This window comes from Cucurbita maxima, unplaced genomic scaffold (assembly GCF_002738345.1).
Source record: "Cucurbita maxima cultivar Rimu unplaced genomic scaffold, Cmax_1.0 Cma_Scf00001, whole genome shotgun sequence".
Classification (NCBI taxonomy): Eukaryota; Viridiplantae; Streptophyta; class Magnoliopsida; order Cucurbitales; family Cucurbitaceae; genus Cucurbita; species Cucurbita maxima.
In genome coordinates this window covers 6,606,929-6,624,233 of record NW_019272017.1, presented here as the reverse complement: position 1 = coordinate 6,624,233, position 17,305 = coordinate 6,606,929, and the positions used below count along the sequence as shown (strand labels likewise).

The 17,305-nt window shown below is 38.2% G+C and overlaps 3 protein-coding genes across 6 annotated transcripts; 1 reads left to right on the top strand and 2 right to left on the bottom strand.

The window, feature by feature from the left end:
* Positions 1–1,358: 1,358 nt before the first annotated feature.
* Positions 1,359–8,519, top strand: LOC111484846 (type I inositol polyphosphate 5-phosphatase 13-like). Of its 2 annotated transcripts, XM_023131474.1 has the most exons (12): positions 1,359–1,661; positions 1,694–2,513; positions 2,926–3,178; positions 3,813–4,620; positions 5,225–5,349; positions 5,505–5,589; positions 6,040–6,205; positions 6,308–6,348; positions 6,429–6,696; positions 6,860–6,983; positions 7,060–7,420; positions 7,896–8,519. In XM_023131474.1, the coding sequence occupies exons 1-12, from the start codon at positions 1,383–1,385 to the stop codon at positions 8,169–8,171; spliced, it is 3,606 nt and encodes a 1,201-aa protein (XP_022987242.1). In that variant the 5' UTR covers positions 1,359–1,382; the 3' UTR covers positions 8,172–8,519. The 2 variants fall into 2 exon arrangements, with proteins under 2 accessions (XP_022987242.1, XP_022987234.1); XM_023131466.1 differs by having other exon boundaries at positions 1,359–1,654; positions 1,687–2,513; positions 6,040–6,348.
* A 1,930-nt stretch (positions 8,520–10,449) lies between these two features.
* LOC111485153 (protein ELC-like) lies at positions 10,450–12,256 on the bottom strand. Its single transcript, XM_023131904.1, has one exon. It carries the CDS (start codon positions 12,032–12,034, stop codon positions 10,778–10,780), a length of 1,257 nt encoding a protein of 418 aa, XP_022987672.1. The 5' UTR covers positions 12,035–12,256; the 3' UTR covers positions 10,450–10,777.
* Positions 12,257–12,682: 426 nt separating this feature from the next.
* On the bottom strand, positions 12,683–16,354 carry LOC111477970. Of its 3 annotated transcripts, XM_023122017.1 has the most exons (3): positions 16,163–16,354; positions 15,374–15,970; positions 12,683–14,726 (listed from the first exon to the last, which is right to left on the bottom strand). In XM_023122017.1, the coding sequence occupies exon 3, from the start codon at positions 14,707–14,709 to the stop codon at positions 12,850–12,852; it is 1,860 nt and encodes a 619-aa protein (XP_022977785.1). In that variant the 5' UTR covers positions 14,710–14,726; positions 15,374–15,970; positions 16,163–16,354; the 3' UTR covers positions 12,683–12,849. The 3 variants fall into 3 exon arrangements, with proteins under 3 accessions (XP_022977785.1, XP_022977767.1, XP_022977776.1); XM_023121999.1 differs by lacking the exon at positions 15,374–15,970 and having other exon boundaries at positions 16,163–16,353; XM_023122008.1 differs by lacking the exon at positions 16,163–16,354 and having other exon boundaries at positions 15,374–16,156.
* Positions 16,355–17,305: the final 951 nt, after the last annotated feature.

The following is a 17,305-nucleotide window of genomic DNA, read 5'->3' as shown; positions in this document are numbered from 1 at the left end:
TCATTGACTAGTAAGTGATAGCTGTCAGGTTCGCAGAATGACCGAGGAAACCAAATCCACTCTCGTGACATGATCGAAGTTCGATCCACCACTTTGAGGAAAGAGATGAGACGCTCTACTACCCGTCTTTACACATACGAGAAATCACTCAGGACAAGAGGTGTCGACAACGTGAGCTTGACTGCCTGGCTTTCGGCCTTCTTTCTTGATCCAACTGAATTACTCTGATCGACCTACTTACTGCTTGTGCTTGGCTCAGGATATCCTCCTTTCTTCAAAGCTTTCTACTCAAGTGAGGAAAGGTGCAAACCTTCACAACCTTTTTTTTTGCCCAAATGAGAGGTATGCGGAGAGAGTCCTGACTTTTCTTTCTCTTGCCTTTTCCGACATAATTCGGGGCTATCGGTTCCGTTCTGTTCTCTCTCTCTACGTCTGATTTTTGACCTAACTTAACAATCTTTTATGCCCGGATTAAAAAAATATTTCCACAATACCCTAAATCTAATTACTATATTCAAAATTTAATAAATAAAAATTTAGTCTCTATATTTTAAACTTGCAATAAATTGGTCCTATCTTGAAAATATTTTCAAGATTTAATGGAATTGTTTGTCATATAAATTAATAAACTGATTGTGGATCGAATACATTTATAAACGATTGAAGTTAAGTTATTATACGATAAAAATTCATACTTAATTTTTTATTTCATAACAATTAAATTATTGCAAATTTAAAAAAAACATAATTTAAAGTATTATAATTGAAGTTTAATAACTATACTGTTGAGGATATCTCAAAATTTTAAAAGTTTTATTTGTATATTTGAAGGTTTTGAAGTGATGTTTATAAGCGAAAAAAAATTGTATTTATAAATCATACTAGTAATTCTAATTCCGTAATTTATTTATTAAATTAATAAAAATATTTATAAATTTTATATTTATAAAATTTTAGAAATTTCATTAATACCCTTAAATTTTAAATAAGAGTTTTAGAAAAATATTTAAAAATTACTCTTCAAATTTAAATAGTTTTATTAATATCTTTTAATTTTTTTAAAAAATTTTAAAAATACTATCATTTAAAAAAATAAAACATTATTAATACTTTTATTTTTTTATTTTTATTTTTTTAACGTAGGAACGTATATCTACCTCTCGTAAATCATTTAAAAGTTTTTTTTGGGTATTAATGTTAATTGATATTTTTGAAAGGGTTGAATTATGGGTATTTTTTTATTTTTTAATTTTTTTTAAAAAGGGAATTAATGAAAAGTTTAAATATATTAAAATATATTTATTTTTAGACCAAATAAATGTATTTTTATGAATTTAATTTAAAATAAAAATGGAGGAATTACCGGTAGGTCGGAGAACGCAATGGTGTCCAGAGGACTCTGTAATGCTTCACCTTGCTTCCCGCTCTTCCTGTTACATTTGCAGAATCCTTCAATTCTCTTCCATTATCCATGTTCCTATTTCAACAATTCTTCTCTCTCTCTCTCTTCCTTCTCTTTCGGATCATCCCTTTGGACTCTGTCCCGTTTTCCCGTTTTCCCAATTCCCAATTCCCATTCTCAATCAACATTCTTTCCTTCTTCCGCATTCAACAATCTTCGCATTTTTCCTCCATACCCATTTCGAGATTTCTTCTGTAATTGATCTCTGCTGTAATCGAGCTCTGCTGTAATCGAGCTCTGCTTTCATTTTTTGTTATGGACGATCGGATTGAAGACGATGAACGGGAGGCGTTGGCGGGGTTGAGCTCCATCCCTCCTCCTCGGAAATCTCATTCTTACAGCCAGCAGCTTCGAGCTGCCACCGATCAGAAGCGTCAGCAAATGCGTAAGCACAGTCTGGATGAGGACCAGATTCCCAAGCTTATGGATTCCTGTCATGCTTCTACTGATGATGATTTTTTTCCCTATTCGACCACGTCGGCCGTTAAAGGTGAGGAAAATCCCTCGCAGAGACTGGACCAGAACCTCTGTATGGACGGCGGCGGAGGCCAAGAGGATCCGCGGCAATCGCAGGCATTGGCGGAGTTTGTTGGCAGTGGTGGCTCCACGGGGGTTTTCAAGGTTCCGATTCGCGCCTCAGTTCATCCAGGCCGACCAACGTGCCTGGAGCTGAGGCCGCATCCATTGAGGGAGACACAGGTAGGGAAATTCTTGAGGAACATTGCGTGTACAGAGACGCAGCTATGGGCAGGGCAGGAATGTGGCGTCCGGTTCTGGAATTTCGAAAATGCTTATGAAGGTGGTAGTGGACTGGGCGGGAGGGTGAGAAGGGGCGATGAGGATGCTGCCCCGTTTCATGAATCAACCAACACCTCGCCCACCACGTGTTTGATTGTTGACAATGGGAACAGATTGGTGTGGAGTGGGCATAAGGATGGAAAGATCAGATCATGGAAGATGGATCAGTCTCTGGATGAAATGCCTTTCAAGGAGGGGCTTTCATGGCAAGCCCATCGTGGCTCTGTTCTTTCCATGACCTTAACTACTTATGGTAAGCGGTCCTTTTCCCAAGAAAACTCAAAAGATAACTACACTAACTATTTAATAACCCACTGTTGATTCTAAATGTTTACAAGTTTCCATCCTAGGAAATTACTGTTCATTTCTTATCTATGTTATTGGAAATTCCATGATAAAGAAAAACCAGGCGATTTTAGTGATGGCATGAATGCAGAAACAGAAGAAGTCAAATGGGTCAACAGCCCATCTGGCATTTGTTTCAATATGAATTGTACTGTGTAGAAAACTGGGATTGAAGATCATAGATTCATAATCAAACAGTTTTATTTTTCATTGAAATACTTTCTTATATGAACCAAGCCATGTGATTAGAAGGTATTACAAGTTACAAGCAACTTTGGCCATACTGATTTTGACTTACTGTATTCACTTTGATTTCACAGGTGACCTGTGGACAGGTGCTGAGGGTGGCATTATTAAGGTCTGGCCATGGGAGGCAATTGAAAAGTCTCTTTGCCTTTCGTCGGGGGAAAGGCATATGGCTGCTTTACTTGTAGAGAGGTCATATGTTGACCTGAGGAGTCAAGTAACAGTTAATGGTGTCTGCAGTATATCTTCTCAAGACGTAAAGTGCGTGTTAGCTGATAATGTTAAAGCCAAAGTTTGGTGTGCTGGGGCCCTATCATTCTCTCTATGGTAGGTATTCACTTCAGATATAGTTCTCCGTAGTTCATTGGTTATATCAAATCCTAAAACTTTTATGAATATAATCTTAAATAATCAATAGAGGTTAGGAAAAAAAAAAAAATACTTTACCCTTGAATTAATTTGGGTTATTATAGTTCATACCTCCGGCTTTTAATTTGATCAAATTTTCCTTCATATTCAAATGAGTGTTGGAGTGTGATTGATTTGTTTCATCATGTTTTAGTGGTATACCACAGCTCGATTAACCTTTTAAATTGTCCACCTGAACATACCTCAATTGGTTGAAGCATTTATCCCAACTAAAAGGTGAGATGTTCAAATTCTATTCAAATATGCCGTTGAATTAAAAAAATAAATAACGGAAAAGAGAACCCTCTAAACTATTACAGGTGACTTATGTGAATTTATCAGTTACGAGGGTATGACTGATTGTTTCATAATTGCTGCAAAATTAGTCTTCATATCGCATAGATCATGACTCTTCGTAATGGGCATATTAGAATTGAACCAAGCATCGTGAATCAAAACCCACCTTTTATTGCATTTCTTTCGTTCGGAATCTTACTAATTGTGCCAGAGAAGGAGAAAGAAATGAACTTCATTCTAATATTTTTTGCTACAGGGATGCTCAAACAAGGGAGCTTGTAAAAGTTTTTAATGTAGATGGTCAGACTGAGACTCGAGTTGATATGCTAACATCTCCTCAAGATCAAACAATGGAAGATGAGATGAAAGTAAAATTTGTTTCCACGGCCAAAAAAGAGAAACCACAGGGCTTTCTCCAGAGGTCACGCAATGCCATAATGGGAGCTGCAGATGCAGTTCGTCGAGTTGCAAAAGGAGCAGGGGCATTTACAGAAGATATCAAGAGAGTAGAGGCAATAATGCTGGCCAAGGATGGCATGATTTGGAGTGGATGTACAAATGGCATGTTAGTGCAGTGGGATGGAAATGGAAACCGGTTGCAAGATTTTAACCACCACCCTTATGCTGTTCAGTGCTTCTGTGCTTTTGGGACACGGATATATGTGGGCTATGTGAGTGGAGTTATCCAAATAGTGGATCTTGAGGGGAACCTAGTTGCAGGATGGGTTGCTCATAGTAGCCCTGTGCTAAAAATGGCTGTGGGTGCAGACTATGTTTATAGCTTGGCTAGCCATGGTGGAATTCGCGGCTGGAACATGACTTCTCCAGGACCCATTGATAACATAGTACGGACAGAACTGGTTGCCAGAGAGGCGATATACACAAGAAAACAAAATGTCAGAATGCTGGTTGGCACATGGAATGTTGGACAAGGGAGAGCTTCTCATGAAGCACTGATGGCATGGTTGGGTTCTACTGTCTCCGATGTTGGCATTGTCGTTGTTGGATTACAGGAAGTAGAGATGGGTGCTGGTTTCCTTGCCATGTCTGCTGCAAAAGAAACTGTAAGATCATCTGCACTCTTTAATGTGTATTGGTGTCTGATTGTTGTTAAGCTTGTTTGTCACCATATATATTCTTAACATGTGATTTAGGTGGATCAATCCAGAAATTTCATTAGAAGTAAGAAGTTAGAACCGTTTTCTATTAATTAACTTATGAACTAAGCTTGTATGCTCCTGCAAGCTTGTTATCTTTGAGAATATTTTGGTATAGCGTGTGATGAGGCAATATTTAGCCAAATTTTGGAATGAAATTCTTCTATGTTTGAACTTACTAAATGCAAAATCTTGATAAGTTCACTTTAGTATTATGACTTGTATGTATTGCTTCCACTTTTCTCTATGGTTTTTAGCGGTGAGCAATCTATACCATTGTAGGTATGTATATTTCTCACCTGCATTATATCTGTTTGACATTCTGTTGATTGATAATTTGTGTTCAGAAAAATCTCTCCAGCATCCGTCGAGGAACTTGACATGCAAAAACACACATTCCATTATTAAGTTGCATATGCATACATTTTTAGTCATTAAAAAATTTCCACCTTTTCCAGAAAAAGAAAAAGAAGAAAAACAAAAGTTAATGCCTAACATTATGTCACTGCAGGTAGGACTTGAAGGCAGTGCTGTAGGACAATGGTGGATTGATACCATTGGAAAAGCCTTGGATGAAGGGACAACTTTTGAACGCATGGGTTCCAGGCAACTGGCTGGCTTGCTTATTTCTCTTTGGTTAGCACTGTAATTTGAACATTAGATGTAATTATTCTTTTATAACATCTAGAATAAGTTGTTTGTTCTATCGAACTGCTTAACGGAATTTTCTGTTAACTCTCTCCTATTTGTTCGGACTATTTCTAATTGCATATACTGATATTTTATGTCAGGGTAAAGAAAAATCTTAGAACACATGTTGGAGATGTTGATGCTGGAGCAGTTCCTTGTGGTTTTGGTCGCGCAATCGGAAATAAGGTTTGTTCATCTTTGAGAAGTTTGTTAGTTTTCATGTGTAAAAGTTTCTTAAACATAATATCTTGAATAATCTGCTTTTTGTGACACTGAAGTGGCTGTAAAACTATCAAATCTGACCGCTAGGCATCTTTGAAGGTTCCCTGAAACTGAATGTTTGTGGAATGCTTTGACTTCAAAAGAAGTCTAACTTAGTAGCTTAAAAAATGTATCAAGTTGACACGTTTCGATAATTTTAAACATCAGGGTCATTGTTTGAGATATCTTATGACAATGATGAAGTATTGAAATCTTTTAAGTGTTATCTTTTTACTTTGCTCATTCTATTTTCCGTTTGAGATGTTGGTTAGAAGAGATATTTCAATTGTTGAATGATTTCTTTTAGTCGTAGTATTTGTAATTCGTGTGCTCACCACTTTCCAATATATGACTCGGCTAAAACTGGTCCGACAGGGAGGTGTAGGTTTGAGAATCAGAGTCTATGATAGGATAATATGCTTTGTGAACTGTCACTTGGCTGCACACTTGGAAGCAGTAAATCGTCGTAATGCCGATTTTGACCATATTTATCGAAACATGGTCTTCAACCGGTCATCTAACCTTCTAAATAATGTAGCTGGTATGGTGCCATACCTGTTTTTGTCTTGCTCTCTTGCCTTCTCCACATATTTATTTTGGCTGCTTTACTCTTCTGGCTTGCCGTTGGCCCTCTCTGTTGCAGCTGGTGTCTCAACTGCTGTTCATACACTTCGAGCTACAAATGTAAGTCTTGATGATCAATACAACAGCATTTTTACCTACCGTTTGACCGTCCACTCTGTTTATCTCTTTCTGGTACCTAGGTTGCTGCTGTCAATCCTGAAGAACCAAAACCTGAGTTATCTGATGCAGACATGGTTGTGTTTTTGGGTGATTTCAATTACCGGCTCTTCGGCATATCATATGATGAAGCACGAGACTTTGTTTCTCAGAGATGCTTCGACTGGCTTAGAGAAAAGGATCAGCTTAGGGCTGAGATGAAATCTGGTAAAGTTTTCCAAGGCATGCGTGAGGCACTCATTCGATTCCCTCCTACATACAAGTTTGAAAGACATCGACCCGGCTTAGCAGGTATACAGCTAAGAAAAGAAACAAATCTTCCAACTATTAGTCTTTTGGATCAAGTACACGAAATCTTAATTCATATTTATCAATCTGATCTGTAATTCCCTCAGAAGGTTCATCATGTTGTCTGTGGTTAAACTTGTTAACATACTTAACACACCTGTTCCAGGATATGATGCTGGCGAGAAGAAGCGTATTCCTGCCTGGTGTGACAGAGTAATATATCGTGACACTCGGTCAGCTCCAGTGACTGAAAGTAGTTTAGAATGCCCTGTAGTATCATCTGTTCTATTGTGAGTATGAGCTTTTTGAGAAGTTTTCTGTTTTTTCCTATAAACTTTTTGGTTCTGAAACTCGACGCACTCGTAGGTATGAGGCCGTCATGGAAGTGACCGACAGCGATCACAAACCTGTCAGATGTAAATTCAACATTCAGATTTGTCATGCTGATAGGTCAGTGAGGAGAAGGGAGTTCGGGGACATTATTAAATCTAATGAGAAAGTGAAATCTATTTTTGAAGAGTTATTATACATTCCGGAAACCATTGTCAGCACCAACAATATAGTTCTACAAAACCAGGAGTCGTTTGTTTTATGCATAACCAATAAATGTCTGAAAGATGTGGCTACTTTTAGAATTATCTCCGAAGGTCAACCCCCTGTCAAGGATGAAGGCGAAGTGCGCGATTATCATCCAAGAGGTGCCTTTGGCTTCCCTCGGTGGCTCGAGGTATTGTCTTATGCCTTCTGGTTAAATGTAAATGCTTGCAAATTATTAATGGCCTGAGTACCGTATTTTGGTTTAGGGGAAGAATGAAGAAATTTGGTAACGTAACAGCTTATAGAAATTTGGTTTTGGACTGATCTTCGGTTGTTGAATTTGTTTTGGATCGAATCGATGGATAAGTTACTGACAAAGGATCTTATATTCATGCCTGATAAACACGTTTCTTTATCCGACTTCTAGTTGATTAGTGCATGATTTACAGTCATGAGCTTACCTTAACGACGTTTATTGTTTTTCTGAGTTTCTGCTCTATGACAAAGTTTAAACTAAGTTTAGGACGCTTAACCTCCACATAGCTGGCTATGTGGTTGGGTTGGTCCCCTTCACATCTAAGGCAGCTCCAATGCATTAGGCAGGCTCCTGCTAAGGATTCTTCCCTTTGATATTTCTCTTAGTCTTGTGTTCTTTCTAATTGCAGGTATCACCAGCTGCAGGTATAATTAAACCCGAGCAATCTGTCGAGATAACGGTAAACCATGAAGAATCCCGCTCCCAGGAAGAGTCTGTTGATGGCATTCCACAAAACTGGTGGTGCGAAGACACACGAGACAAGGAAGTTATGCTAACTGTCACTATACAAGGAAGTTGCTCGACACGATCGTTCAGTCACCAAGTCCGCGTGCGCCATTGCTTCTCAAACAAGGCAGCAGCTCCCATCATGGAGTCTAAATCCAACAGTACCAAAAAACCATAAAAGGATTCTTTGATTCTCTGGCAATTTTTATTTTCTCATTTGGTCCATAGCTTCCTATGCTCAAAAAAGTCTTTGAAAATCGGGAATGAAAGAACGATGATACGAGTTAGGAGGTAGCATATTTTCAACATTTCTTAGGAAATCAAAGTTGTGAGAAATCTTATGCAATTTTAGTCAACCAGTATGCATTTTTATGTAAATAGGCTGGCAATTGTTTTAGCCATCTTAGTACAGGTAATGTTATCCACAGCTTATATTTCGGTTCTCAGATTCTTTCCAGTTAAAAGATACTGTAATTTGTAGATCATTTTCTTCACCATTGTACAAAGAGATTCTACATGCATAGAACCGCTTATCTGCATGATACATGAGATAACTTCAATTAATTTTGGCTCAAATAAATGTGATAAGTCATTTTCTAGTACAATAAAAATGAAGAAGATTTTGGACTTTTTTCTTTGATTCTTTCTTTTTTTCTTTCTTTTTTCTGGTATATATGTTTGAGGGAGGAAAATATATATATATATATATATATATTTGGTGTGGAAATTAGTTTCTCATTGAGGTAATGGATTCAATTTCTCGCCCAAGAACGGATAGCAACTGGACAAGGTAATTTAAGCAACTTGGTTAGTTATTCTTTCCGCGGAAAGGGAACAGTATAGATATCTATTGAAAAACTAGACTTTAAGTGGCTTGATGGGAATAACTAAGCTGCCACCTGGAGTTCGCTGCGGGCACAGCTAGGTGGTGCCTTACCAGTTACCACACCACACCAAAGATGAACGTAGAGTTTATGGTGGTACTTACAGATTCTAATCCGTAGAGTTTATGGTTGTACTTACAGATTCTAATCTACTGCATTGAAGATCAGATCGAGCTTAACACCTGACCATTGTAGTCCCATTCATTTGAAATTTTGTTTCAAAAGAAACTCTTTTAGAAATTGGCAAGACTCCAAATGTGTAAAAATTATGGAGAGGGCTTTCTGAACATTAATATTGAATCCATCCCCTGTTTGGAGGGATATTTTTGAATTGAAATGGAGAAGGTAACCCCTCACTATCAAGAGCTAATATTGTCACAATCCTCCCAGTGCTGAAACTAAACACACAAAATGTTCATGAAAATCAGCTGGACACATCTCGGAAAAGATGCAATTATATCAGGAATGAGCAAAATCTGGTGAAGGGGAATTCTGTAGGACACTGCAAAAATGCACAAGAAAGCACACGGGGTATTATACAGAACAAAGCAAGCATTTAACTAAATCATTTCATTTCACATCCAGGAATCCTCATGTTTCTTTCTAGCAAAACACACCACGCAACACAGAGGCTACAGTCCCAACAATCTACATAAAGACAGGTTACAAGCAACACTCACCTCAAAAAGCTAACGGAATTAAAGATTCTAGTCCTTGAAGCTACTTGATAAAAAAAAATGCACCATTGAGATAGGAAACAGTAAAAGGAGGTGAACTTTTCCGATGAAATTTAGGAAAATCAGTTCTAGTAGGAACTATGAGCCAGACCGAGAATCTAACTTTGACTTGGACGAGACACACACATCCAAATCTTTCAAAGAGGATAGGGGAAGGAAGACGAGATGAGTCGAGTCAATGAGGCAGCAACCATGACTGGTCTGTAAGGCAGAGCAAAAGGAGTTCAAGTACTGCACCCTAGAGTCAACTACTAAAAAATGAGCAACACATTCAGAGTAAGGATATCAAGCTTCCTGGTGAGAGATTTTCTTTTTGGGTTCTTTTTGCCTATTTTGTATCTCACACATGCTCAAAGTGTTCCCTATTGTAAAAGAAAAGGGGCAAGGAACAATAACTTGGAGCATGACTACATCAATGAGCTACTCCACAACAAGGTTTCTGCCATGAGGTATTCATTAAAAGAGTACGGAGTTTTTAAAGCTCATGCTCATCAACGCTCATCTAATCAATGTATATAACACAAAAAATTAGTTGGATTTCTATCCAATTTTTCCTTGTTATTTTTCTTGTAATAATATTACATCTAAAAAAGAACCTGTCCGATCGAGAGAGAGAGAGATGTCAGCATGATAATAACATGATGCAAATTCAGATTGTTTATGCTTAACCACCATATCAGTAAATGTCATAGGAAGCACCATGTCTTGATACTGACGGACCAAACAGTAATGTAAAGCAGGTGTTATAGATCAAGAGAAGACATCAATCAACAACCGAGACTGTTTTCAAGAGAGAACATCAATCACATGAGCACAATAAATCAATAGATCTAAATAATCAAACCCAGAGAAATTGTCAAGATCAAATTCCTTACCCCAATTATGAAAAAAAAATACTATCATTCACATCATATTGTAGAAGACAAATGATTTTGACACAAATATTATTCTTTGGTACATATATCATTCCAATACCCATACCCCTCCAACGGTGAAATGCGTGAACATATTTGAAATGGAGAATTAAAAAAGGGCAAAATTCACAAAATTCTAACCATCCAGTAGTACCCTTTGAAGGCCGTCCAAATAGCAGAAATCAAGCAGTGGATAGCTGTGCACCATATCAAGGCAACAGAGCTGAAGGGAAAAATTGCCACAATATTTCAGCCATTAGTATATTGAGAAATCCGGGAAGCCATGTTAGCAACTTGAGTTTGCAATTGAGATGCCCTGACTTTGGCAGCAGTAGCGCGGTGAAAAAACTGTTCCCTTGACAACAACCTCACATTCCTCAAGTACTGATCGAATTGTATCGCCCCATCCTGCACAGCCTTATCCAATGAATATACAACGTCTTCTATTGCCAAATCCGAGGCAGTACACTCCAGCATTTGCTTTGAAAGCACATCGACACATTCAAATGCGTCATCCACTTGGAAATCACTGCTAATCTTACCCTCGTTCTCCCTCAACCAAGCTTCCAAAACATCGGCATTCATCAAAACCATCTGTAGTTTCTGCTCTAAACCCTCCTTCTCATCTTGCATCTCTTTCAAACCTTTGTCTAGCTCCTCCTGCCTCTGTCTCAACACTCCCTGTGCACCAAAAAGACCTTCCATCTCAGCCTCCCTAGTCTTTCTTATCCCCACAATATCGCTATGCACCATCTCCACAAGCTTACTAATAGCATTTCGTTTGAAAACTTCATTGGGATCTTCCGTATGAGGCTGCAGACGCGCGACAGAAGCAACATCATTACCACTACCATAAGGCGACGGCGGGTAAGCCCTCGGCGGAATTCCAGGGCGTGGGAAAGCAGCAGCCCCCATATTTGAAGCAATCGAAGAATTCGCACTATTACGCCCAAAACTAGAACTAGGACTCGGAGAAGGGCTAGGGTTAGGATTCGGCCTCCGTTGAGAATAAAGTGGAGGGTCGCGACCGAACATAACGCTCAAATTACGAACCAATTCAACCAAATTAGAGCTCGGATAAATCCAATTTTGCAAATAAGGGATCGAGACCATACCGGAGGGATTAACATGAGGATGGGAGCGCTTGATGATCATATCCCGAGTTGGGTTCACGTAAACGCAAGGGGGGTGCCTAGGATACGACTCCATGAGCCAAATAACAACCGGAATATTGTAGGTAACGCCTTGGAAGGACATGGGAACGGTACCGTCGGATTGCAGAAGGTTGATGGATCGGCCATCGTTGTGCGTGAAAGTTGCAGTACGAGGGACCAACGACGGGAAGGCGGTGGTGAGGGAGACCAAGTGCTGGCGGATCAGCCACTTGGTGTCTTCAGAATAGGGGAGCGCGGAAGGGCCGCGCTGAGAGAGGACAGAGCTGAGGAACTGCTGGATTATCTGAGGATTCGGCGGCAAGGGATCGGAGTGAGACGGCGACGGTACCATAGCATAGAGATTGACGATTCCAATTTTGGTAACTGTTTGTGATGCTTCGATTGATCTAAAGGATCTGATTGCCGGAAATGGTAGAGAAATGTCGGAGAGCTTCGGGGAATTGGTAATTGGGAATTTTACAATCACAAAGGAAAATGATACGCGAAGACGAAGAGAGAGAGAGAGAGAGAGAAGGCGCGAGTCTTCGTGAGGAAGAAAATGGAAAAAATTAAAAAAATTAAAAAAGAAGAAGAGAAATGAAATGGGTCTTCCTTCAAATTAGGTTAAATCATAAATGGATTTCTTTTAAATAATCAATTTAGTTTCATATTTAATTTTTTTAAAAAGATAACGTACTAACAAATCACATATTTAAATGTTGAAGATTTTATGAATATAAAATTCAGATCAATTAAATTTTAATTTTTTTGAATTTGTCAAAAGATACTAGAATTGTTTAAAAATAATTAACTTAGTTTTTGAATTATTTGAATATTACAATCTTCTTGCTACTTTGGTGACTTTTTTTTTTATAAAAAAATAATTTTATTCAAGTAATTTGAATGAAATCAATTTTAACCTTAACTTTTAATCTTAACCGGTTGACTTATAACCAGTTGAGTAAAAGAAATGGCAGTTCTTTAAAATTTAAAATCTATATTAAAACTAGGCAGGCAGCTGATAAAGATAACATTGAAGGCGCAGGAGAAAGACAATAAGATTATTAGTCACACTAGTTGAGGTGCATCTTTGATTTGGCAAACTACAAACAAACAACAGAGAAGGCCATAGTAACGATGATCAGGCACACGTTTTTACACTTAAAACTAAGGAAATGGTGATGTAACAAGCTGCCTGGGAGCACTGAACAGGTCATTTCCTGCAAAAGGTGAGGTCCAATCGCGCAATCCACCAGAAGGTGACATATCTTTTACACCTCCCCCTCCCTGCACCCTCCTTCCAGAACTATTCCTCAATGGAGACGACTCGCTCAATCGGGAACTCGGGCTATGCAGAGTCCAGTCTATTCTGTTGTAATCGCAATACGGCATCAACCCCCCGATGTTCCAGTCCATCTGTGACAATAACCCAGATGTTTGTACTGGTGAGCCTTGGCTGAGGTTGGAACTTACTCCATAAGAAGGCGGGACTGCAAATGAAGATTGAGTTCCACCACCAGATTTCCACAAACTTTGGGACAAGTGCGACAAAGGCGCATTCTCTTTCGCCCACATAATGTCCAACCCAGACATGAATTGTGGTTGATTATGGATAGCCTGATGGTAGATCTGCTCCAGCTTTCTATGTTCGGAACCAAGGCTCACCATGCTATTGTTGTGCAGCAATTTGTCACTTGAAATGACATTTTTGATGGTTGGAGCATTGTTCGAATACCATGGAGTCGTTCCAGGAAGCATGGAACTGGAGACAGCATTCTGCAACCCATTTACGGATTGAGGCTGCTGCATAAAAACTGGCTCTACTGGTTGCTCTTGTATCTCTCGCCGAAGATTGATTGTCTCACTTTCAGAAACGCTAGTTTGAGCCTCTGCCTTCACATATGAATGATGAACTACAGGCAATGGAGGTGTCGAAGTTGATGAAGAAAGGCCTGATCCTACAGCAGGCCATCTCTTCTCCCCTCCCTTTAGCAGCCTCGGTTGATTTGTCGTCTTTGAAGACTGCTGTATACTTCTATTGCCTGCTTCTAACCATGCTGGTACTGTAATTACAGCACTATTACAGCTAGACTCTCTATCATTTTTGTTCGATTGCATTGCAAAGACAGATGCAGACCCATGCATTTCTTGAGCTCTTGCCATACATTTTGTTTCACCAACTACATCGTGACTTGATTGACTGACAGATTCTTTCTGCTTTTGGTCTCTTAACATACCTTCTGCCTTACCCAGATCACCTCCACAAGCAACCACAGCTCTTTCGACCTCTTGCTTTGAGAATTTGTACCGTGCTTCAAGAGCTGAAATATGAGCTAGTTCACTGCTAATATCAATCTTCAAGTTACCCACACTTGTAGAATTTGCAGTATCCTTGTTACGGGCTTCTTCCTCGTTTCCTTCAAAGAGCCAGGAGACTGATTCCTCTAGCTTACCCTCGTTTAACATCAGTGCCATGGTAGCTCTTTCAGGAGAGAACCCCATAGTAACTAGTTGCTGAGAGAGAGCTTCGAGCTTTCTGGACATTAGATAACCCTTGCATCGTTCATGTAACTCCTGAGCACGTTTCTCTTTCTGTCTCTGGTGTTTCTTCTCATTTTTTAGACGAATCTTCTCCCGCTTTTCATGGTCACATCCAGATGCCCTCTCCTGATGGTTTGAAGAATCAACTGTCTTCTCTTTTGGGTCCTCCGACTCACCAGAGCAGCTACCATTGTTGGAAGACAGATCAAAATCAGATGCTGTACCACGTGGGCTGCTCGAGTGGTCATCTGTATCTTCCATATTCTGGAAGTGACCATTGTCCGAATGCAGCAAAGATGCGGTTAGTGTTGATGATATCTCGACTGTATGAACCAATTCATCAACTGGATTGTGAGCAGTAGTTGCTGCTGAACTCCTGTTTGAATTTTTAGAAGCAGAGTTTTTTGAAGCCTTCAGCTGTTTCTTGGCAGCAGCCCTAGCAGAAGGCTTATCCTTGGAGGCGGACTTGGATTTTGACACCGGCATCTTCCAAGATTAAGTAACTATTGACAAAAGACATTGGGAATCAATCCTTCAGCTAACAATAACCAGTGCAAGACATATAATTACATTTGCAAATTGATTGTATAAATAAGGAAAACAAAGACCTTTTCACATTCATTGTGTTAGAAGAGCCAAAAATATTTCAATCAGTAAGGAATGCAGTCATATTATATGTTAAATAAGAGAATTCAAATGCAACAACTGATGCTCTCAAAGATGTAACCAAGCTAGTTATGCAACCTCTTGGGAATTCTAAGATTCATGAGAGACATGCAATCGCACATATGGCGACTGGAAAGAAAGACGACCTCACCGGCCCCGGGCTGGCTTTTTGGGAAGCCCGTTTTTGCAAGAAAAGTAGAGATAAATGATTATGGCATCTCTCTTTCAATCTAAACGAATTTCACTATGGAAGATTTCGCAGACCCAATTACTAACCTTCAGCATTGAAGGAAATGGGGAGGTGAGAAAAGTAACATTTCGATATGGATAAACCTCACAAACTATTCTTCACTCGTGGATCAAAACTCAGAAACAGAATATTCGATTCAAAAGGAAAAAGGATGAACTCCGAAGCTTATAGTTACTATATTGAGTGTGATGAAACGTGATCAGTTTCAAAATGTACATACAACAAATGACTTACGAATAATGCATGTCATTGACTTAACATCTTTTCCCTGCATCTAAGAAATTCAAATATTTCCTCGACATCCAAACTCCACAACAGTTTTGATAGGTTTTACAAAATAGGGAAAGTGACAAGAATTGCCAACTGCGATTTAAAAATGTTGAAAGTGTGTTTCGCCAGCCAATATATCTTCAAATTAGAACATATTTTCGTAGGTGTGCTTATGGATTTTCCACCAAAAACGAACTCCAAATCCAAGAATGAAGAAATCAGAAACAAAAGAGGAAGAAGACCTAGATCAACAAGGATCAAACAATTGCGGAAACTCGTGTACAAACATAGAAGCGGAGAAACTGAAGACATTAACCAACTGGTCACATTCCAAAATCATACCTCAAATTTTCATTTGAACAGAAACAACAAGAAGAATTCAGGAAAAAAATTGAATCAAACTAACAAACGAAACCATTTCCCTCCAAACCATAACCACAACAGATCCAACAATCCACGTTCACGATCTCCAGCGCAGAGAAACAGAAATTTGTCCAAAACCCCTACCAATGGAACCTAACAAAGAAACCAAAAACCAAACCGCAGCAAGAGATCTCCATTCTTCACTCCAATCCACAAAAACCCCCAACAAAAAAAAAAAAAAAAAAAAGAAAAAGAAAAAAAGAGAAGCACAACCAAGCCCCAAAATCAAGAAAGAAACACCGAATTCATAAGCATCCAAACACGATCGCAGAGAAGCAATGTGAGAAGGAGATGAAAACAGAAGAATCAAACAGAGATCTAGAAACTGACCAGTTAAGAGAATTGAGAGAAGGAGGAAGAGGAAGAGGTTGAGAGATCGAAAAATGGCGATGACGACAACCGCTATGAGGTCGCCTTCGTTGTCCTTTCTCCCTTTTAGAAGCCTCTCGACCTTTCTTTGTCCCTTTCTGTTTTCTTTCCTCTCGTTTACTGTTTTCACGTTCTTCTTCTTCTCTCTCTCTTCTTCTTCTTCTTTCTTTTTCATTTCTTTTTTTTCTTTTTTTTCTTTTTTTTCTTCCCCTCTTTCAATAAAAATAATTAAATAAATAAACCAATTTTCTGGCTCAGTTTTCACACGTGTGAGACACAACGGTGGCGTCTGGATTTAAATGTCGGTTTGACATTCATACATTTTTAATTGCATTTTTTTCTTTTTTTGAAAAATGATGAATCACTAGAATTTATTATTAATTTTTTAAAAAATAATTTTTAAGTTTTTGAAATGTAAATTTTTATATATATGAAAATTGAATTATAAATAAATATTTTAGTAACCCTGCCAACAAAAAAAAAATGATAAAATCTCAAAATTATTTAAAATGTTAAATAAGTTCAGAAAAATATTAAAATAATTTTAGAAAAAAACGTTTATAAAAAGTCAATATGAACCTAAACATTGTATTTTTCTTTTTAGAACATTTTTCATGAAATATATATATAATTATAACACAATAAATTTGGTAAGTAATTACCGATTTAAACATAATTCAATATTTTAAAAAATGGCTATTATATTTTTTTAATCGGAATAACAAATAAAATAAAAAAAATAAAAAATCTTTGGAAGCTTCCGAGTTCGACGGCGGTTTTAGGGGCTGCGAGTTAGGGGGTAAGAATCGCAGCCGACCAATCTTCCCCTTTAATCCGCCGTAGGATGTTCCCCTGCATTGCCACCTAGATCCTCTTTTTCAAATTTTTTAATTCTTTATTATTTTAAAAGTTTTAATTCAATATTTTTAATAGACTTTTAAGCCCTTTTAATTAAATAAAATTAATATTTTGAAAGTTCGAGAGAAAAAAAAAAATGTTGAACTTTCCATCTTTGAAGCAATTGGTTGGCATATCACGTTACTTGGTTTATACTTAATTAATTTTTAATAAATGAGTTGTAAAAAATTAGATTAAATTACACGT